The following is a 22,932-nucleotide window of genomic DNA, read 5'->3' on the forward strand; positions in this document are numbered from 1 at the left end:
ATTAGAACTACACTTACTGTGGACATCCTATCAGCTCTGGCCCTGTTATAGCACAGAACTCCAGAGCCAAGTAATAAACCAACCTCAGGCTCCTGGTACCAGGGACTACAAGATTACTCCTTGCTTGATCACAACTTGAAAGAAAAAAACTCTGCTCTGTCTATCTGTGTGTATTTGTGTGTGCATACACACATATATGATACATATGTATATATATATATATATAGTGTGTGTGTATACATGTGTATATGTGTATGCATGTATACGTGTGTGTGTGTATATATCTTACTGTAGTAGGCTCTAAAGTAGTGAGATCAAGGTTTTTTCAAGTCACCCCAACATCCATATTGCACTACTGTCTCTTGCTAATTATTATAAAAATGCTTGTCATTATTCACAAAGGTGATGGAATAAAGCTGTGTGGAAGCCCAACCAAGAGTCATTGGGGCCATAGGTGGAAAAGAAGCACCAACTACTCATTGGGTTTATTCATTCTCCTCATAGTTCATTACAAATTATTTTCATTTTTGAAAAACAGTACATTGTAACATCAGCAAAGAAAAATATGCTGGACAGAATTAACATAGATGGGCAGATACTAATTCTCTCAAGTAAATCAGTAGGGAGTCTTCCACCTCTTTTGACATTAAGCTTATCAGAATAAGTTATTACCTCAGTGGCTCTATGATTCATAGATCATGCCCACACCAATGTACATTATTAATCCTTCCTTGCCTTCTCATTCCATAAATCTTCTCCATATCTTTCTGTAATTTCTCCAGAGTAAGTCTTTTAAAAATATATCATGAACTTAATAAATCATCGATAAACATAAATACAAAAAAGAGGATTGTGTATGAAATCATGAATACTAGTTTTATTGGGCTTTTTAAAATATCATCATAGTTTCTCCCAGTATCTCTTCTCTTTCCTCTCCTAGAGAGGAATCCCATTAAATAAATAGTATTTTTAAGATAAAAAAAGGGGAAAAAAATCAACACAATCAAAACACTGAAAAATTCTGAAAACATGTGCAACACCTATGGACCTCCTACTTCTTTGAAAGGGTGGGAGTGTCCTCTCATCTCTTTTTCCAGTTACACTTGCTTTTATAAGTTTACAATATTCATTTTTTTGGTTGTGTGTGTGTGGAGGGATGTTCTTTTCATTTATATTATAGTCATTGGGTAGATTGTTTTCTATACTCTGCTTCATTCTGCTAAATTAGTTTGTATCTGGCTTTCCATGCTTCTCTGTATTCATCACATTCATCATTTCTTACAGCACAGAAATATTCTATAACATCCATTACATATTATGTTACATTACATTACCACAGTTTTTTAAATTATTCTCCCATAATTTGTTTAGTGATTAAGGGCATATTTGTGATTCTTCCTTTGAGGACTGTTTATTCATATCCTTTGACCACTTATCTATTGGGAAATGGCTTTTGGCCTTGAATATGTTTCTTAATTGTTTATATGTCTTAGATACCAATCTTTATCATGGAAGTGTTATACAAATTTTTTTTCCAATTTGACTACTTCCTTTCTTATCCCAGTTGCATTAATTTTGTTTATGCAGAAGCTTTTCAGTTTCCTATAACAGTTATCTATTTTTATATTTTGAAATTGTCTCTATTCCTTGTTTGGTTAAGAATTCATCTAACACTACTGTGCTATAAGAAATGATGAAGGGGATGGTTTCAGAAAAACCTAGAAAGACTTGTATAAACTGATGCAAAGTAAACAGAACCAGAGCAATTTATACAACAACAATATGGTAAAGATAAACAGCTTTGAAAGACTTAGGAACTCTATTCAACACATGATGAATTGTTATCCACCCTCAGATAGACTTAATGCTAACTGAAGACCTTCACCCCCTTTTCATTTTTCTCTACCTCCCTTTTTTCCTATTTGTTTTGCACAACCATACATATTTGTAATGTGTTTTGTTTTTTTTGCCTTCTGAATGGGAGGTTGAGGGGAGGAAGAAAGATGATTTAAAACAAAAAAAAAATAAAATTTGAATTAAAAAAAGACATATACCAATACCTGTGAGAGGCATATGCTACTAAGTATGTGGTGGGGAAGAATGTGCTAGTCTTTACTTTGTTTCGGTTCTTCACTAGACCGTGAAGAGAGCTGAAATTCCTTTATCTGCTGCACATTTTCTGTTGTGGAGAGGTTGAGTCCATGAAAATTAAAGAAAATGGCTACTCTTCCATCTTGTTTGTCACATGACCCAGAAAACATAATTTTATTTTTTAATACAGGCATACTTCAGAGATACTGCAGATTTGGTTCCAGACCACTGCAATAAAGTAAATATTGCAATAAAGCAAGTCACATGAATTTTTTGTTTTCCAGTCCATATAAAAGTTATGTTTATACTATATTGTAGTCTATTAAGTGCACATTAGTATTATGTTTAAAAAGACAATGTACATGCCTTAATTAAAAAAATACTTATTTTTTGCTAAAAAAATGCTAACCATCATCTGAGCCTCCAGCAAGTAGTAATTTTTTTGCTGGTGGAGGGTCTTGCCTACGTGTTGATGGCTGCTGATTGATCAGAGTAGTGGTTGCTGAAGGCTGGGGTGGCTGTGGCAATTTCTTAAAATAATACAAGAATGAAGTTTGCCACATCCCTTGCCTCTTCCTTTTACTTGACCATTTAAAAGGCATTGTAGGGATATTAAGTGGCCTAATTTCAATATTGTGGTGTCTCAGGGAACAGGGAGACCTGGGAAAATAGAGAAAGCTAGGAATGGCCAGTTGGTAGAGCAGTAAGAACACACAACAACATTTATCATTAAGTCAGCCATCTTATATGGGTTCAATTCATGGCACCCCAAAAAATTACAATGGTAACCTCAAACACCACTGATTACAGATCACAACAGATATAATAATGAGACAGTTTGAAATAGTGTGAGTATCAGCCAAATGTGACACAGAGACACAGTGTGAGCATACACTGTTGAGAAAATGGTACCAACAGAATTGTTCAACATAGGGTGGCCACGAACCTTCAATTTGTATAAAAAAAAAACAAGCCTCAGTCTGCAAAGCCCAATAAAGTGAAGTATAATAAAATGAGATATGCCTGTAGTACATATTAACTTTAATGATGGACCTGTTTATTTTACCTTCTGAACTTTGTGTGTATGTGTGTGTGTGTGTGTGTGTGCGCGTGCGCACACACATGCGTTGTTGTTTGTCCTTTGATTTTCAAAAGGACCATGACATGATGGAGGTGATGCCATGACATGCAAGTGAATTCCTCTGATGCCATATGAGTCCCATGACCAGATATAGATATAGATCAGGACAACCCATGATGCAGTAAGTGACCTTGGCCTTTTCAAGCTGAAATCTTTAACAGGTCTCAGTTTGACTGAGGCAATGCCCATTTAGTTATTATGGCTTAATAAGAAATGAGGTGGAGAATGGCCTCTTTACCTATTTAAAAAAAAATCCATCTGGGAGGGAAAGACCCTCAGGATTTCTGGCCAAAACAGAAACAGTTTCTATTTACATTCACTCTGAGCCAATCAGGGCCCAAACAATGACTAAGCAGGGCTTGGCCTGGGACCTATTGTTGGCCAATCGATCAGAACAAAGGTGACTTTGGGTCAAGGCTGGTCTTTAAGAAAGAAAAAAAAAATTCAGAAATAAAAATTTACTTTCCCTTTCAGCAGTGCACCTGCAGGTAAGGGTGTGATGCCCAATGTGTGTGTGGGGAGGGGGGGTGTGGAGGTGGTGGAGAGAGAAGGAAGGAAGAAGGGAGAGAGGAGCAGAGGGAGAGAGATATACCCAACTGGCCAGTTCCAGTTTGGTCCCCAGTGGAGAGCATTGTTTCTACTCACAGAGGTTGTTGTTTGCATCACCATCACCACCCACTAACTCACCCTTCCCCAGTTCCCCTTCAAATAAAAGCCTTCCCTTGTAACACTAAGCAAACAATTGACCAAATTGATTATGTCTGAAAATGTCTGTCATTCTGCACACCAATCCCCACTTCTCTGCCGACGGAGAGCTGAGAAGCAACCTTCATCATCAGTCTTCTAATGTCATGACTGGTTATTGCATCGATCAGAGTTGTCAAGTCTTTCGAAATTGTTTCAGGTAAATTGTTCTCCCTGTTCTACTCATTTCATTCTGTATGAGTTCAGACAAATCTTCCCAAATTTTCTCTGGAAAAAAAGAGAATCTTCCCCAGTGGGCTGGAAGTTTAATATTTCTTGGGTATCATCACAACACTCCAGCTGTATCATTGCTCCTCCTTATATATGATCAGTTCATCTTTTGTGGTCACACATGTCTTTTATACCAGTCTTTGTGAATGAGTCACTATAGAGCACATGTTACAGTTTACTGTGCTCCCTGTGTATCTATAAATCGCTTTCTGAGTCACCTAAAATTTTGATTCTTCAGAGGTGATAGTTTTAAATTATACATCTGAGCAGGGGATCCCCATTCAATTAACTCTAATGGCTCCCTATTATCTCCCGTATCAAATGTAAAGCTCAGTTTGACATAATAACAAATAATAAGCAGTTATGTAGTGCTTTAAGGTTTCCAAAGCACTTTACTTGTTATTTCTTTTGATCCTGACAAGACAAGCTGGTTTCTTCCTAACTTCTTAGTCTCACGCCCACCAGACTACTTATTGTTCTTTGCACCCAACAACACACCTCTTATCTCCATGCATTTGCATGGGCTGTTCCCCAAGCCTGGAATGCCCTCCTTTCTCACCTCTGCCTCTTAGTTTCCCTGGCTTCTTTTCAGACTCAAAGCCCACCTTCTGGAGGCGGCCTTGCGCAGTCCCATCAGTTCCCAGTGTGCTTCTCTACGATGTTATCTTCCATATTCTCTGTGTGTGTGTGTGTGTATATATATATATATATATATATATATATAGGCAGGGATTCATTTTATATTTTATTTTTTTGTATCCCCAGTGCTTAGAACAGTGTCTGGCACGTGTTAGTAGCTAAACAAATGCTTATTGACTGACTATCCCATGACTCATAATCATATAATATCACTGGGGAAATATTGGTGTTTAAAACTTGGGCTTTTAGTGCTGAAGAGAACTTGGCACCTTTAAAAGCACTTTCTAGTTTCCTAGGGTAATGTAGTTCATTCTCTTCCTTTTATTCCATTCTGAGTCAGCAACCTGTATATCTTCAATGTTTTTCACATATATACACACACATAGACATACACACATATGTGTATATACATACATATATATGTGTATGTTTGTAGACACACACCCACATGTACACACACTGATGGACTCTCTTGATGAATTGCCCATACAACTCTAAAATTATGATCCTTTGAACAGCGTTTTGTAATCTAGATGATATACTTTTTTTTTTTGCAGGGTAGATAATTAGACTAATGTCTTTTGATTAAGCTTATGTTGTATTGAAGTGACTTTTGTAATATTCTGAGGCTCAAGATGTTAGTCTAATGTTTATCTTTGAATAGGATTATTTAGACTTGAAACAGGTGGGTATGATGCTGGAGGATGCCCAATTTGGGTAAACATATATAGCTCCCTGTTTTATATTGTTCTTGATATCAATAGTCAACTGGAATATTGAACAGTTATTTCTGTGCTTGTATTAGCCATAGACTCCTGTATGAATTTAAGCTGCATCTGAGATACCTTGTGTAAACAGATCCTTTAAGACTGCATTTTGCCCTAACAAGCCAAATCATTTGAAATCAACAATACAATAGGATTCATAAAACTTCATAGTCAGTTGTGGGATTGTGAAAATTGTTCTGCTGCAGAAAATCATTTGTGAAATGAGTGTTAACCTCTAGCTATTGTCTCTCCCCTTGGGGAGATGAAATGTCTGCTGACTGAAGAAATTTCTGCACTTTTCTCAGAATAAGAAAATAAAACAATATTCATCATAGGATAAGTTAAAACTGCCCCAGAAAGCCTCTCTTAGGAGGATCCGAAACAAGAGATGCTCATGTTCTAATATATTACATCCCTAGCTGGATTCATTGTATACTTAGATCTAGGCATTAATTTATTATTTGCTGATGTTAGTTATAAGGGCCTATATTACTTTAGTCAAAACTTTGTCTCATAAAATAAATATTTGTGAAGTACTTTGAAAAACAAAGTGTTATAAACATGTTATTATTATGATGATCTGAAACCAGAGATGCTTGTGTTCTAATATATTACATCCCTAGCTGGATTCATTGTATACTTAGGTCTAGGTATTAATTTATTATTTGCTGATGTTAGTTATAAGGGCCTGTATTACCTTAGTCAAAACTTTGTCTCATAAAATAAATAGAGTGTTATAAACATGTTATTGTTATTATGATTGACTATGAAGCAAAAGAAGAATATTTGGAGCATTAGTTGCACTACTGTATATACTTTCATGATTATTATTATTAATTTTGTTTGTTGCTTTAATAATATCTATTAATAATACTATACATAAGTATATTTATATAACATAAAACCAATATTATATAAATATCTAATAATATTAGTGGTATTAATTGAATTTCTGTATTCTTCTAACTTCTTAAGGTTGGTGCCAAAAAAGGCAAAATTGATATGTAGAGATATAAACAGGCAGACAAGCTGCCCACGTCCTCAAAAATAGTTTGAAATTAATAAAGACTGAGTGTGGGTTGTATTATTTGCATCAATATTGAATTTAGAGTACTTGAGAATGCTTTTATTCAGTCACCTTATATCATTTAAAATGAATGGAGCATTTCCTTCTTGGCCCAAAGATAAGATGAGGTGGAAGAGGATGCAGACTGTTTTTCCCTTCCTATCCACATTGCTAAGCATTCCTTTTCTAGTAGCACAGCAGTATAATAATTATTTTTTGAAAAATTAAAGGTTCTAAGTAAGATAATATTGCTTGAAGGTAGCCATCCTGTTGTAAAATCCATCAAAACTTCAAGTAGGAGAGAGATTTACGTGAGAAAGGGTTTCAGTGTGCAGTAAATAAATTCTGGTCGAATTAAAGTTTAAGTAAAAGTGCTTTTCGTATATATGAAAGGGTGATCATGGCAAAGAAGCATTAGTCTCCCCCCTCCTCTGTGTGTGTGTGTGTATGTGTTTATGTTTGCCCCAAAGAACAGAACATGTAACAATAGGTATAAGTTCTAACATGCCAGACTTAGGTTTGATACAAGGAAAAACCTTCCTAACAATGAGAGCTCTCCACCTGTGGAATGGACTGCCTATTAAGGTAGCAGGTTTTGCCCTCACTTTAGGGCTTGGAGCCTTGGCATGTTGTAGAAGAGATTTTTCCTCAGCTATGGATTGGATTAGATGGTCCCTGTCATCCCCTTCTGAATCTGAAATTTTCTAATTTCTTGGTACTTGGGATTGAAATCTTTGATTTCAAAAAGGAAAGGGAAAAGGAAAAAAGAAGAAGAAACTTTACCTTCACTATGGTCCAGTGCAATTGTCTGCTCAATTTCTGCATAAGTACGGCTAGTCCGCTCTTGAAGAGGTTCCATGGTGCTAGTTTCCATTAGATGAACAATATCCATCCGATTGATCTTAGTTAGACACTCAGTGAGGCTTTTGTCTGTGGAATTGGAGAAAGAACATTTACTATAATTGAGCATTTGGTGGTTTAATCCTCCCTTGAATAGAGATTCTTCATTCATTGAGTACCTACTGGAGCTTTTGATATAATAGAAGAAATGAGCTTACCCTATTGAAGACCACTAGATAATAAAGGAGCAGTGCATAAAGCAGTAAGTGATAAATATAGTAGGGACACAAACTTTAGGGGAATGTAAAATGAAAGAAAGATAAATATGGAATGGAGTTAATCAAAAGAGGCTTCCAGGAAGAAGTGAGTCTCAAACTAGGTCTTTAAGGAAGTATAGGATTTTGATTATCAGAAAAAAAGGGAATTTTTAATCTGTTTTATATCATAGAAGAATCTGGGTGTTGGGATTCAACAAATTCATAATCTATTTATTGATAAATAGTTTCCTAGCTAGCTCTTTTAAAAGTAGGCGGAAAGTGACAACCAAAGAGAGTACTGGGGCAGGTAAGTGACATAGTAAGCAGAGTACTGGCTCTGGAGTCAGGATGACCTGAGTTCAAATTCAGCCTCAGACACTTGATACACTTACTAGATGTGTGACTTTGGGCAAGTCACTTAACCCCAATTGTCTTGACTTCCCTCCCAAAAAACCCGAAACAAAGAGAGTACCCTATTATACTGGAAGTACATTATATCATTCTACTTAACACCATTACTGAGAAATTCTCAGGTTCCTTCTTAATAATCTGTCATTATTATTTTCTCCAAGAATATTATATTAAAAGATCTGGGAGAAAGGTATACTAACTTGCAAATCTGACATCAGGTACTTTATTTGTGACCTCTTCACTGCTTACCTGTGGCATGTTTACCATCTCTTTCAAGCCAGTATTTCAGCAATGCATGACTCTGGTCCTGTAGGGAATTAGGGTTTTCAATTCGGATTTGGTGAATTTGTTCTTCTGTGAAATCCAGTTCTCTTGCTAATTCTAGGAAGGAGAAGACAAATTTGTCAACCTTTTTTTTCATTCTATCTATCCCAAGGTTTAAGTCACAATAAAGATTTACAATGGAGGTGATCAATTAGTCTGTAATTCTCCTCGGTCTTAATCTACTTCTATGGAGACAATTACTGTTTCATATCTGTTCATTAGCAATGACCACACTGTTTTTCTCTGGGGGTTATTTTCCTCCAAGGCTGATGCATTTCACTCAATTCACTACCAGAGAAAAGAGATCCATCATTAAGCAATTAGCCATGGCATCAGTATATGATGCAATTGTATGTATCAAGTTAAAGAAGATTTTCCTCTGTATACCTATGGTCTTATCTTGGAAAACTCATTATGAAGAAATACTGAATAGAGGTTAGATAGCCATTTTGAAGATCCTTCAATGATGCCCTTTGAGTTCAGGATTCTAGGATTTTGTAAAGAAAAATATAGGAGACTTCTGATGGCTTCAAATCCAATTATCCTCAAGGGGACTTCTGTGGGGTCTTTCTTTTACAATGCAGGCAATCCAATTAATCAATTGTATGAGCCCCTTGCTTGAGGCTCCCAATCAGTTACTTTCCGTAAGTCTAGGAAATTCCCTTTGAATGTTGTTTAAATCTGTATTCTTTAGTCCAACGTCTGCTTAGGAATACTTAGAGACAGTGTCTATATGTTTAAAGCAGTGAAAGGATCTAGTGCCATTATATTTTGTAATAACAGGTCTGAAAAATGCATTAAAGGCTTTATCCTGGAGAAGAAGAATAAGGATCAGAGTCAGAAGTGGGAAGGGATCTTAAAGGTCATCTAGTCTGACCATTAACTTTTACAGGAAACTGCTTGAAGAGATTAATCGATTGTCCAGGGTTACACAACTGGTAAGTACCTGAGGTAGGATTAAAACTCAGGTCTAGAATCCACATGTTCTACCCATTATGTTACACTAGACTTGGGAAATGTAAGATTTGATTCTGATACTAGTTGCATGATTGTGGGCTAATCATTTAATTTCTAGCCTCAGTTTTCTTATCTGTAAATTGGGAATGATAGTAATTGGAATAACTTTATTATGTAGCATTGCCATAAGAAAAGTTATTTTTGAACTTTAAATCATTTTACACATTTGAATTATTATTATTACCACTAACACACTAAAGGATACCATTTAATGTGACTCCCAGTGACAATCAAATAATTTTAAATTATACAAGTTTTTATTATACAAGTTTAAATTATACAAACTTTTTTTTAAAAAAGAGTATATTGTATCACTAAATCTTTGAATTGTTTTCAAGAGGGAAGAGTACTATTCTATGACTGTCTCAATGTAGCAGTTTATATAAATAACAAGAAGGATTGAACACATAGGCAATCCTAATTGAAATAATTACAATTAGGGTAACTTATGGCCATAGGTTATGGCTTTAACAACATGTATAACGTCATTTGATGATACCTCTTATAATCTTTGTAATTTGCCTTGCTGACTATGTTTAAAAATTAGGAACTTTTTAAAAAAAATTTTAATATTTGCCTATGCTATATATTGGCTTTCTCTACTTATACTTCCAGTGTGTGGCATGGAGCTTAGCACATAGTAGATGTTTAATAAATGTTTATTGACTAACACATCAAAAGTTTTGAGACAAAATAAGCAATTTTTCTTAAATCTTGAGTTAAACTTATCACACTTGATGAAAATTATATTTGATTGGCCTTTCTGAACCTAGTCCCCTCCTAAATGATCTGCACTTTCCAGTTCTCCTAGGGGGAAATCCCATAATCTATACTTTTTTCCCCATTGAATAATACACTTGGTATTCAAGTCATGGATTTGTCTTTGGAAAAATAGATTATTCTCATTTTACCTGTCCAACTAAAGCCAAGATGATCAGCAATATGAGCCAATCTTTCTTCAATATGCTCCTGGTCATCCTGCGGATCTGGAGAAGGTCAAAGAAAAAATAGCCACAGGTTGTTTATGATACAGTGAGAGAAAATGACAATACTGAGACATCACAAGTAAGGAAACTACTTTCCTAGTATAATGCTACAAGGTTGTTGTCATATTAAAAAATCATATTTAGTAACCTCTTGACCTGAATTTTTAGGGGGAAGAAAGACAATGTACCTAAAGGGAATCTCTAAAAACAGCTGCTTCCTTAGCTCTTTCATCCCAAGTAGACATAATGAGTTGTCTATTTTTAATAAACTATCCTTAGGTTAAATGATATTGAGGTATTACTTTTAAATGACCCGAGATCATGTTGCCCACCAAAAGGGGACCACCTTATTTTCTTCTCTAAGGTCCACAGTGGATCAACTTCAGAACAGGTTAGGAATTGGGAGAACCTAATTATGTCTTACACCAGTGATCTTGAGAATGAACTCTTATAGATCTCCCTCAAACAGTCTTGAGCTTCATTTGAAGATCAAATGAGATAATGAATTAAAAAGCTCTTTGCAAATCCTAGACAGATATGAGCTGAGATTGTTGCCATTAATGAGTCACATGCACTTGGAATATGCTAGAACCTCAATGCCATATGTGAATGAAGATGGTTGTTAGTTTGCTTTTCAAGTGTGATGCTTGTCTCCCTGAAGTACTGCAAGCTGCCACATCATTCCCACAACCTGATTATTTGCCAATTCACTGTTCCACCCACTGATGGTCAATATTTAACAGATAATAAAATCCCCTTTCAAGTACTCAATTGCTCAAACCTCCATTAGGGAGTTAAAATTGCTCTTGTGAATTTCGAATCATTTTAGGATTACTTATTCTGTTTTAGTAAATGGTCTCATGAAATTTTTGCAGTACCTAATTGTGAGAATAATCAAATTGTTGGAAGATGTATCCACTCTATCTAGATATTTTTCCCTTTCACATTTTGATTCAGTTATGATGGGTAATTCCTCCTTCTCAGTCAACTTGAGTCTTGCCAAGTTTGAGTTTTTGTCTCCTCAAAATCTGTTTTTGTATCCATCTCTGTACATTCCCATTTAACTACTACATATATGAAAAGCATGTGAGGTTTTATTTTTCTTTTACCTTTTCTGTGTTTGCTTAAAGAGTTTAGCAGTGGTAACCAACCTTTCTGTATCAAAAACAGATCCACAAGAACTGGAATTTCATGATATGTGAATTCTTCTTGAGCAAATTGCTTCCTAATAATTACAAAATTGCAGGTACAAATGATTTCAGAGTGCATAAGAGTGAGAATAAAAAATAACAAAGTACCCTTAGACTGCCAAACAAAATCAATTTGATTGTTTTTCCATCAGCAACATTGCTTAAATTTATGGCCAAAATATTACTTCAGAAAAAGCAAAACTCAAAACTTGCATGGCCTGAAGTATATAGCAGCTAGGTTAAAGGCAAACTAAACATTGCCCAGTTGATCATAAATGTGAACGTTTTCCATAAGCATTCTCATTATGCAATCTTGAGATTGTTTTTATGGACAACAAGAGTCTACAGAAAAAGCACAAAACACAAATAGCTTACACAAGCACATTAACCACCACAGAAAGCTTAAAGAAAATGAGACACAAATCACCAAAGGAAAAGCAAAAAATATATATATATATAAAATTCATGACATGCGTAGCACAGGGAATCCCAGTGGCTGGCAAATACCTTCAGCATGGTCATGGCCATTGTCATCAGGAATGCGCTCAATCAGAGTCTCAATGGACTCATCCCAAATGGGCCTGGTATCAAAGATGTCCTCTTGCACTGACTGCTCCGTCTCAACGGGTAGCACATTTTCAATTACAGAAACTTCCAGGGCACTGCTGCTTTCATCATCTGACACTAACTCTTGCTCCCTCTCTGATTGGGTAAGCCTATCTACTAACTTGGAAGCTTCATCACTAATCTCCTCAAAGAACTCTATGGAATTTCTATAAAGGTCAAAAAAGTGTTCCCTACTGTCTTTTGTGGGGCTAATAGTCCTGCAGGATGAAGAGGTGCTTCTACTTTTAACTGGCAACCTTGAGGAAAATGTCTTTGGTTGTAGAGTTCCCTCATCTGTTTCTAACTGCTGCTGGGTCTCCCCTGTACCCTCTCTGGCCTCTGATTCTACCTCAACATAACTTCTAGCTTTTACTGGATGCTTGGTCTTTGAATCCCAAGAGCTAGAATCAGATTCAGATTTACTTCGATTATCAGGTCCTTTGCTTATTGGGTCTGAGGGCTGAGGAGTCACTGCCTGCTGGTCAGATGTCTCTGTGTGTGTAAACTGTTGCTCAACTCTTTGGAAGGAAGCTTTGATGGGGATTTTAGACTTTGGTTTTGCTTCATCATTCTTACTTTCATCATTTGGGCTGAGTGGAGAATCCTCAGAATGGGAAGCCTCACATTCGACAGGTGGCAATTCTGGAGACGAAGGTGGTAGGGTCCGGACAGGAATTTTGGACTTGCTTTCATCAGAAGGCACATTCTCTGTGGCTCCAGTGGGTATTTCAATCACAGATTTCTGATCCTCAGGGGAAGAGTCTGGGGAATCATCTTCTCGCTCAGAATAGACAGACCTGGTGACAGTAGAAAAATCTAACTGAACTTCTGTAATAGGCTCAGGGGAGTCAGAGCAAGGCATCTGAGCTGTGCTGGACACAGTGGCCACATCACCAGTTTCCTGAGGGGAGAAAGTCTCAGTTTCTGTAGTGTCTGTGGAAATAACCTCTTCTGTGGTTGATTGAGAGGAAGCTGAAATTCCCACTTGAACCGGGATTCTTGATGTTTGTTCAGCTTTGATAGTTCCAGAATCTGTAGAAACTTTTTCATCTACTTTCTCACTCAAGTCTTCTGTTGGCAAATCTGTTTCTTGTGCAACTGTTTCTTCAGAATCTACTACTGATTCTGGTAATTTCTCCAACTGAGAAGGGTCCACCATTGTCATCCCTTCTTTTATGTCTTTGGACAAAGTCTCTTGGCTGGCTTGTTGCCCGATTTGGAAAAAGTGAAAACTTTCATCTGCATAGGTTCTTTTGGTCATGTCAATGGCACCACTTCTGGTCATCTCAAACAGCTTTCCTTCCTGGAAGAGAAAGGGATTTTGTTCACTTGTAGGTGTCCCCTCTTCTGTTGGTGTTCTCGCAGGTGTGGTATCAGGTGTTGTACCCTGTGACTGCCGATCTACCATCAATCCAAAAATCTTTTGTTCTTCTTCTTTCACGCGAGCCTCGAATGCTTCATCATCTTCCCGTATTTCACTCCAGGAATCAGAATCCACATCCGTTTTGGTGATGATGACTTTACTTCTCTGCTCACTGACAGATGATGAGGCAGTGTCGTCCGTTTGCAGGGAACTTTCTTGTTTTGGTTCTATTTCCATGTACTGGTCTGCAAAAAGTGACGTTTCCTTTGAAATAGATCCACTGAAGGAACTCTCCACTATTGTATTGTCTATAGAGGATTTTATGTTAATAGAATGAGCTTCGGCAGAAAGCAAGTTTCCTGTTTGTCCAGTGATTGTTTTCGTCGTACTTTCTTCACTAGAGAAAAAATATTGGGAAGGAACATTTTCATAAGGGCTTGTTATCTGTGGTGCATAAAGTTCATCAGTGTCAGCTGTATCAGTTACAGGGCCACCTGTGGATAATTTATCTGTTTCCATAGCAATGGATGGGTCTTCAGTAGGAACGTTCTTTGTAGAGCTCTCAAAACTGTGATCACTTTTTGCCATGTCTAATTCTACAGCTGAGGATGTGGCAGAGATGTCTTTATCCTGCTCCATTTCATCAGCTGTTGAGCAATGGGAAATTGAGGGCAAGAATTGAGAGCTTTCTGCACAGGGACAGTCTGCTTTGGTAGATTCAATTCTGGAAACGTCAAGATCTTGCTTTTCCCCTGCTATGTCTTTTTCCTGAGTATCTTGCTGATGTAATGATATTTTATGAGCTACTGATTTCTCTTCAAAATCATCACCAGTGGAAGTCTGGAGACCTGCATGGAAGGAAATAGCTGGTTCACTGGGACTGCTGGGTTCACATCCATTTCCAGTACAAGAATCTGCTTTGACAGTTTCTATCTCTTTGCTTGGATCAAAATGCAGATCCTCTGATTCTTCAGCAGAAATGCTGTGTCTTTCCTCAGGTGAAGGGGATTCAGAATCTTTGTCCATCGTAGGCTTTGCTGGTTCTTGCTGGGTCTCTTCCTCCATTTTGAAAGTGTATTGCTTAGAAACAATGGGCTGGAATCCTGCTTCTTCAGGGCTGGAATTAGAATCTATGTCAGATGGAAGTGGAGAGGGGGGCTGTACTCGGATGACTGGCTCTAGTAGACCTGCTTCAACACCCTTCTTAAGCTGGGTCAACTCAGGCTCACTCTCTGAAGATGAAGAAGTCTTCCTGCTTTCAGAGATCATGACAACTGGTGCGTCTCCTTCCCTTTCCTCACTTGCCATAGGCTTTTTTTCTTCTTCTGCAACTGTATTGTCACTATCTGGCTCAGAGCCTGTAGAGGAATCATCTTGCTTACATTCCTTTTTGCAGTCCCTCTTCTGCTTGGCTTCCTGTTCAAGTTCATCAAACATTTTGATCTTGGTTACCATTTTAAACATTTCCTCTTCAGGGGTGAATCTCTTCTTTTCTCCATTTTCAGAATCCTCCTCCTCTGTGCATTCAGGGATGACGGCTGGCTTAGGTGCATTAGCATCAGTTGCTTTGGGGGTGATTTCATAACTAATCTCTTCTGAGCTGGGGGTGTCAGGAGAAAGAGGACTCTTCCCAGAACTCTCCATTAAAGAGGTTTGTTCCAGGCTGTCGTCCTCAGCACTACCATCAGGGTCACGGAGAAGCCTTGAACGTACAGAAGCTAGCTCGGTGAAGACTTCGGCTTTGGTGGAGGGTGCAGGAAGTGGAACATGACCTGTGAGAATTCCCGGCTTCATCTTTGGCTCAACAGGACTGCTTTCAAGGGAATCACGGCAAGGGGATTCCTTCAAAGGACTTGGCTCCAAGGAATCAGGGGTTTTGTGGGAGGAGTTGTCTTCTAGGACTGGACTTGCTTCCAAAGAGTCTTTGTGACTGATTGCCAATGATTCATCAGCTACAGGGCTGAGGCCTTCACTATCATGGCTGGGAAGGGAAAGTTCTAGTCCTTGGGGACTTCTAACAATTCCACGGTGCTCAGATTCTGTCTCTTTATCTTTCTTTACAGAAGTGTCCGAGTCTTTATCTTTCTGTATGGAAGAGTCAGAAACCTCTGAAGCTTTTGTCTGATCTGTGTGTTCAATGGAGGTTGATTCTTTGTCCTCCTCGCCAGCTTTTGTCAGGGAGGTTGAGCTATCGAGCATCAGTTGATCTTCATTGCTAGCTTCCTTGGCAAGTTCTTCTGATGCTTCATTGGGTGGTTCTGTACTACAGCTGCTGGTGCTCATACCACCAACCTCTTGGCTCTGGCATACATCTCTAGAACATTCCTCATCAGCCTCTTTTGAAGGACACTCAGCAGTAGGCTTCAGGGTCTTGCTAACTACTTCAAGTGGCTTTTCAGAAGCATTGGTAATGTCTTTGGTTGTGATGTATTGTTTTGCTGAGTGGGTTTCAGTTGGCCCATCTACTACAGCAGTTTCCTTTGTCTCCCCAATTTGCTCATCACTTTTCTTTGGTGAGAAAGAAAGGCTTTCGGGGCTTGTCTCGGGAGTCTCCGCAAGCCCCTCATGCTTGTAGCTTTCCTCTGAGCTAACCTGAGGTGGTGTCCCTTCCATGAGGCTCCCACATGGAGAAGCAGTTACCCCTTCATGTTTAAGGCTTTCACAGCTGCCATCTAAAGCACTGCTCTGTAAAGTCAGCGCTGGCAAAAACCCATCCTTCATGTAATCAGGTGGAAAAGTGGCATTGAATGGACTTGTCAGCACTTGGTCTAAGTGGACCTGTGCCTTTTCTGTGTCTTCATATTGTCGGAACTGTTGATATCTGTCATTGTCTTCTAGCTCTTCTTTAATGACCTCAGAGAAGTCAGTTGAGGTTTTCCTGTCTGGGCTGATCTGGAGATCAAGGTCTCCCAGTTCATCAGCTCCCTTTCCCTTTGTTAAGGAACTCTCTTTTGTACTTTCTTCTTGAAGCACCGAGTGAGTGGGTCCAGTTATTTTGAGACCCAAGCCTTTCTCCTTTCCACCAACTACATCTTCTCTCTTAATTCCTCCAGAGGAAACCCGAGCTCCTCTCTTGGAATCAGAAGATACCGTTGCCTGAAATTTCTGGCCTCGTTTGATAGTCTGACTCTCTGACTTCTGAGGGCTCTCTTTCTGTGTTAGTGCCTGCCCCTTTTCTTTTTCTACCCGGGCTTTTCCTTTCTCTTGTGGTGATTTTGGTTTTGCAGATTTGTGTTCAAATAATCCAGTTTTATGTTTAGATGGGTCCTGACCTGACTGGAAGGCTTTCATCAGTTCTCGAACTGACATTGTCTCTTCGAGTCTTTCTGTTCTTGAGGAGGGTGATACAGGTGGGTGCTTCTCTGTTTTCGAGGAGGGTGATACAGGTGGGTGCTTCTCTGCTCTTGAGGAGGGTGATATGGGCAGGTGCTTCTCTGTTCTTGAGGAGGGTGATACAGGTGGGTGCTTCTCTGTTTTAGAGGAGGGTGATACAGGAGGGTGCTTCTCTGCTTTTGAGGAGGGTGATACAGGTGGGTGCTTCTCTGTTCTTGAGGAGGGTGATACAGGTGGGTACTTCTCTGTTCTTGAGGAGGGTGATACAGGTGGGTGCTTTTCCGTTTTCGAAGATGGTGAAGTGGAAGAGTGTCTTTCCGTTTTCCCAGAGGGTGATATGGGTAGGTGTTTTTCTGTTTTCCCGGTAGGTGATGCAGATGAGTGTTTCTCTGTTTTCCCAGAAGGTGATACAGGTGGCCGTCTCTCTGTTTTGCTGGATGGTGACACAGGTGGGTGTTTCTCCGTTTTCCCAGAGGATGACATAGGTGAAGGCCTTTCAGTTCTGGCTGAGGGTGATATAGGTGAATGTCTCTCTGTTTTAGCTGAACCTGAAAGGGGAGGATGTCTCTCTGTCTTACTGGAAGGTGAAGCAGGTGAATGTCTTTCTGTTTTAGCTGAGGGTGACCCAGGTACATGCGACCTGTGAATTGTCTTTTTAGGGAGCTCCTGAGCTATACCCTCTTTACCTTTCACTCTGACAGGCAGTTTGCTGCGGCCTTTCTGTTCATCTTCTACTCGTTTCTGAAGTGCCTTTACTTTGTCTTTTATTGAGCCAATAGGGGTTTCTTCTATCACTGGGGACACAGCTCTGACTGTGGGGACAGCTTCAGGTGCTAAACCTGATTCCTCATCTAATGACTCCTCTGAGCTACATTTTTTAAGGTCAGTTGTTCCTTCACTGGTTTGTAAATTTTCCTCCTTTTGCTTTTCTTTTAATTTCCTCCTCACTGGCTTCTTTATCCCCAAGGTTGGTCTGTGTGGTTCTTGTGTACTCTGTGTCTCATCTCGTCCCTCCTTTTCTGAGCTCCCGCTAGTAACAGTAGCCTCAGATTTCTTTCCTACTGAATCTTGGCCTATCTGTGGACATACTTCATGAAGAGCCTCATAGGAATTTAGATCATCAGTGAGATACTTCACTATCCCAGTTGGGTCTTTTTTAACTTCTTCTCTTTTCCCTGCTTCTAGTCTAACCTCTACACATGGAGATTCAGTGACTTCTACAGGAGCCATTCGCTTAGCCTCCTTAATTTCCTCATCACTGACAATTACCCACTCTTCTTCCACTAATTCTCTCCCTGACTGAGACTTTTGATTTAGGCGTTCTTCTCTGGTGTATGTTCCACTTCGCAAAATTTCATTTACTTTCTCTAAGTCCTCCTTAACTCTTTCAACAATTTCAAAGGGCTCGCCTGGCTCTTCATCAGCTGCCTTTACCAACTCTTTCACCTTAATAGAGCCTGTCTTATCTGAGGCATCTGTTGTCAAGATGGCGGTCATCTTAATCAAATCTTGCTTCATCTCAGAAACTTCAGAGAGCAAGTCCGGACTCGCTAGGACAGGAACTTCATTAACGAGGTGGCTTTTCACGACAGATGTTTCTGTAGATTCTGTCTCATCGTCTTTGACGTGAACAAAAAAACATCGAAAGTAAAATGGAAATCAAAAAAGATATTGGAAAATGTAATCAGGACTGAAACAACACAAAGTCTTTGGCTGCAGTGGTAGGAAGATCAACAAAATGGGCTGGGAATGGTGGATCCACAAGGCCTCGGGGTACAAGAGCAAAGCAAAGCTAACAGAAAACAAAACTGAAAAGAAAAAATGAGCAGGAAATAACTTGCTTAATTTTCTCATCGTAGCAATCCACACATACAACACCAAAGCTATAACAGACAAAATCAACAAGACGTTAAAAAAGGCCACAAATCAAAACAATGAAAAAAACACAGTGAAATTACACAGAGGTATCTCAAGATTGTTCAGATGTTACAGATCAATGTTCAAATAAAAAATAAACAAGGGGGAAAAAAAAGGTGGTGGTGGGGAAGCATTAGAATTGCCAGAAAGTTGATTTCCTCTAAGAGAAAGCCAGTGGTAGCAAACTGTCAGAATAACATTTGAAAATGTGTTTACATTTTTAAATGACCAAAATGAAGAATTCTTCTTGAGTTCTGTGTGTTTAATTCTGGTATGTGCAACATGTTAGCTATATTATGTACGTAAATCTGAGTCAGCTGCAAACCGGCATTTCATCTAAGGGAAACTCACACCTAACAATGAAACAAACAGTGTCATGTTGAGAGGCACGGGCCCTTCCTTGGAGCAACCTCCTTGTTTAGACAAATAATGAACAGATCAAAGGGAGAAAAAAGAAGAAAGGGGGGGAAAACAAGGATAATTGTGAATCAACTTATATGTGAGTTGAAAGGTAATGGATGGCAACCCCAAACTCAGAGACATTCACACTGGACACACGCACTGTTTATGTAAGCCAAGTTATTTCCATGCAAAGCAAAGATGTGGCAAAATTGCTGGGAATATAGCCTTACGTAAGAGCACTGGCAGGAGAATGGGTATAAATAAGAGAGTTGGTTAAGGAAAAAAATACTGTGGTGAAGCATGTTTATTTCCCTACAAACCAATATGCAAAATATTGGATGTAGGCAGCTTATGGCACAGACGATGTGTAGGCATACAAACCAACAATGGCAAAGACATTTTGAAAACTAGCCTCCAGTTAAAGGAGGAGTTTCCGAACGGAAGCAAATTTTATCCCGTTTAGAAATCATAAACTTGGAGCACATTTTGGTAGCTTATAACTTGAGTTTTTCAAGAATATACTTTGCTATTTTAAAAATGCATCAATCGCATGTATGAGCCCATACTCAAAACTAAAAAAATAAAAACCTTAGTGCATTAAGTCATTTAGGGAAAATTTCTTTTGTTCCAACGATAGAAGAACCCCATCCCATAAGCAATGTGAAGTCGCATGGTATAGTGAGGAGAGTGCTAAAAGTGGAGTCAGCAAATCTGAGTTGGAATTCCTTTACAGAGACTTAATATATACTTGTGGACAAATCAATTTGTTGCTCTCAGTCTGTTTCCTCATCTGGAAAATGGAAATGATAGTGGTCTCTACTTCACAGGGTTGTTAAGATCAAATGAGTTATAAAGCACTTTGGGAATCTTAAAGTGCTATATAAATGCCAGCTATCATCATCATCATCATCATCGTTCTTCTTTTAAAGAATAAATTCTCAAAAAGCAATCCTTCAAAGTCAATATGCTTCTGATAATCTACTTATTTCTGAAAGTTTGGGTAATGATGCCTTCCTCTTAAAACAAAAACAAGCACCAAACCATACAGGCTGATATGAAGTCACATGTCTTCATTAAATCCTTTAAGGAATGGATAGGGTATGCATGAAATGCAATCACATAAAAAGAACCCGAAATACTTTGGGATTTTTTTTAAATAAAATAACAATTTGGTGGTACAAAAGGTACATTTTCCTCAAAGGTACATAGTCATTTCAGGCAGCAGACTGTCAGATGGAAATTGAATTAAACAGTTTGAGAAACAAAATATTTTAAATGTTCTAAGCCTGAAGTGAGTTGTAAGGCAGCTGTCTTTTTGGAAGACTTCATAAAGAGGAGTTCTGGCATTGGGAGAAGGGTAGCATAGTGCCTGGCACATAACAAGCTCTCGATAAAGGACTGTTTATTTGGTCGATCGACAATGACAACCATCAAAGTTTCCAGTTCCAATAATCGATAATTGCACATTTCCCACTTAAAGATAAAGAAAAGTTCCCTCTAAAACAGATCTAACTAGGGAGGTTTTCACTGTTATCCAAACACATCTCTGTGCTAAAGCATCCTTTGTCATTGGTTGGCTTTGCCCAGTTGGTTTTTTAACTTGTTCATTGCTGACTTCTGCAAATGAACAAACACATTGCTCCCTCACTGTACCAGAAGTGATTTCCACATAGAGCCATAAGCTTATTAACACTTCACCACAGAAAAAGGGATTGCATAGCTTCATAAATTTTAGACAGTATCACTTTTGTACATATAGGCATCAACGCAAATAATGAATTCTACTCAGAAATTGATAGGTGGACTTAAAAAGTGATACTGTCTTTTCACCAAAAATCAAGTGTCTGACTTATAGCAATAAAAGACAAAACATAAAATGGTGGGATGGGATTCTAAACAAGCATAAGAGCATAGCAGGGTTATCAGGGATGTCAAAGGAAAAGTGAATGCTTAAATGAGGAATCATCATATTTTATTGTTAATTAGCTCACTGATTAGATATGTTTGTAATTTAACTGGAAAGCTGCATTTGTAAGTATAAATTAATGCTTAATAATGATAATATAATTATCATAATAAAGTTATTATCATTGTTAGTAATGGCAACTAGCTTGCATTTTTCTCTCATGCTTTTTTTAAAAAAATTCATAGCCAGCTTTCATACAAACTCAACTTTATTTAAAATCTTACTTTTTTCTGATGTCATATCGATCTGAAAGAAAACATACATAAATTGAAATGGTTACAAACAGTGCCTTGTTTCAAAGCCCCTGGTGTGCACAATAGCCTGTTACCCACATACTATATACTAATGAGGATCAGCATGGGTTTAAGGAACGACTACATAGCTGATTCTCACTCTCAGGGCTGATGGTCTGGGTTTGTGGACAATCTTTCTTATTCTTGCTCATCAGAGTTGAAACAATTTCTCTATATTCTGCACCAAGAGTTGAGTATTGGGAGGGTGGTGAAGCTTAAATCCTATTCAGAGCCTTTCCAAAGAAGGTAGGGCAAGGAAGGAAGCATTGGACCCAGAGAATTCCAGTTGTTAGAAGTAAATTTTATGGGGGGAAAGTTAGGGAAGAGTTCAACTTGGCACTAGAGCCTGAAGGTTAATTTGTTGAATAAAAGGTAAGGAAAAGGAAGAATGCCAAGGGTGATAATCTGTTGGGATTTTTTATCATTGTTTTGTTTTGCTTGCTGTTTTCATTACAATGAAATCAGAAAGGTCTAGGTTTTTTAATAATGTGATTTCATTTTGTTTGTTTCAGACCTATGATTTCTTTGGCATGAAGACCTCCCAGAAGAAGAAATTCTTTACTTTTGAAGGTCTGTATCTTAGTTGTTTTGTATATTGTGTGACTTGCTTGGGGTCAAGCAATCTTGAATCTGAAGTTCTTGAATCTGAAGCCAATTGCCATGCTGACTCATGATTTCCACAGACTGCCTTTAATCACTCTTGATACCTTCCCCTTTCACCCAGATGAAAGGATTTGTTAAAAACAATTCCCTATTTTTACACACCAAAATTGTCATTTGTATATTATTTTGCATCGGTTTCCAGTATTTTTTCCAATAGGAAATATGAGTGTTATTTCACAGAACGGTATACTTCCATGTCTCATAGATTTGGTTAAGGTTGAATTTCAGTGGAAACAAAGAATTCAGTTTTTTTTTATATTCAGTATATGTGATTTTATATAGCTAACAAATGCCATTTATTTAATCATCACCCTTCCTATTACATCAGTCCATTCTAAGTGGAATTCAGAGCAGGGGGGATTCGGGTTAAGTGACTTGCCCAAGGTCACACAGCTAGTAAATGTGTCAAGTGTCTGAGGTCAGATTTGAACTCAGGTCCTCCTGACTCCAGGGCAAGTGCTCTACTCACCCAGCTGCCCCTAAATGTACTTATTTTAAAAACTGAAAGAAGCTGAATTTCAAAATAAAGAACCCAATTTAGTATTTAGTTGGTATAGTTAAACATCCATCTTTCTATAACCGATGTTCTATTTTTTAAAAAACATCCTTTGAAACATCAGTAACTTAAATATCACACTTCTTGATTCCTACTAGAAACAGAATGCTAGATTAGATGGGGAAAATA

At 38.2% G+C, this 22,932-nt stretch overlaps 1 protein-coding gene across 1 annotated transcript in view; it reads right to left on the reverse strand.

The window, feature by feature from the left end:
- The window catches only part of ANK2 (ankyrin 2), a 297,680-nt gene that overhangs the window by 24,091 nt on the left and 250,657 nt on the right, over positions 1–22,932 (reverse strand). Inside the window, exons 39-43 of the mRNA XM_036763028.1 lie at positions 21,516–21,537; positions 12,212–18,625; positions 10,440–10,514; positions 8,437–8,568; positions 7,463–7,609 (exon numbers count right to left, since the gene is read on the reverse strand). Of these exons, the coding sequence (XP_036618923.1) occupies positions 7,463–7,609; positions 8,437–8,568; positions 10,440–10,514; positions 12,212–18,625; positions 21,516–21,537 (6,790 nt within the window). The remainder of the gene's footprint in view (positions 1–7,462; positions 7,610–8,436; positions 8,569–10,439; positions 10,515–12,211; positions 18,626–21,515; positions 21,538–22,932) is intronic.

The sequence above is a fragment of the Trichosurus vulpecula genome, chromosome 6 (assembly GCF_011100635.1).
Source record: "Trichosurus vulpecula isolate mTriVul1 chromosome 6, mTriVul1.pri, whole genome shotgun sequence".
NCBI classification, from domain to species: Eukaryota; Metazoa; Chordata; class Mammalia; order Diprotodontia; family Phalangeridae; genus Trichosurus; species Trichosurus vulpecula.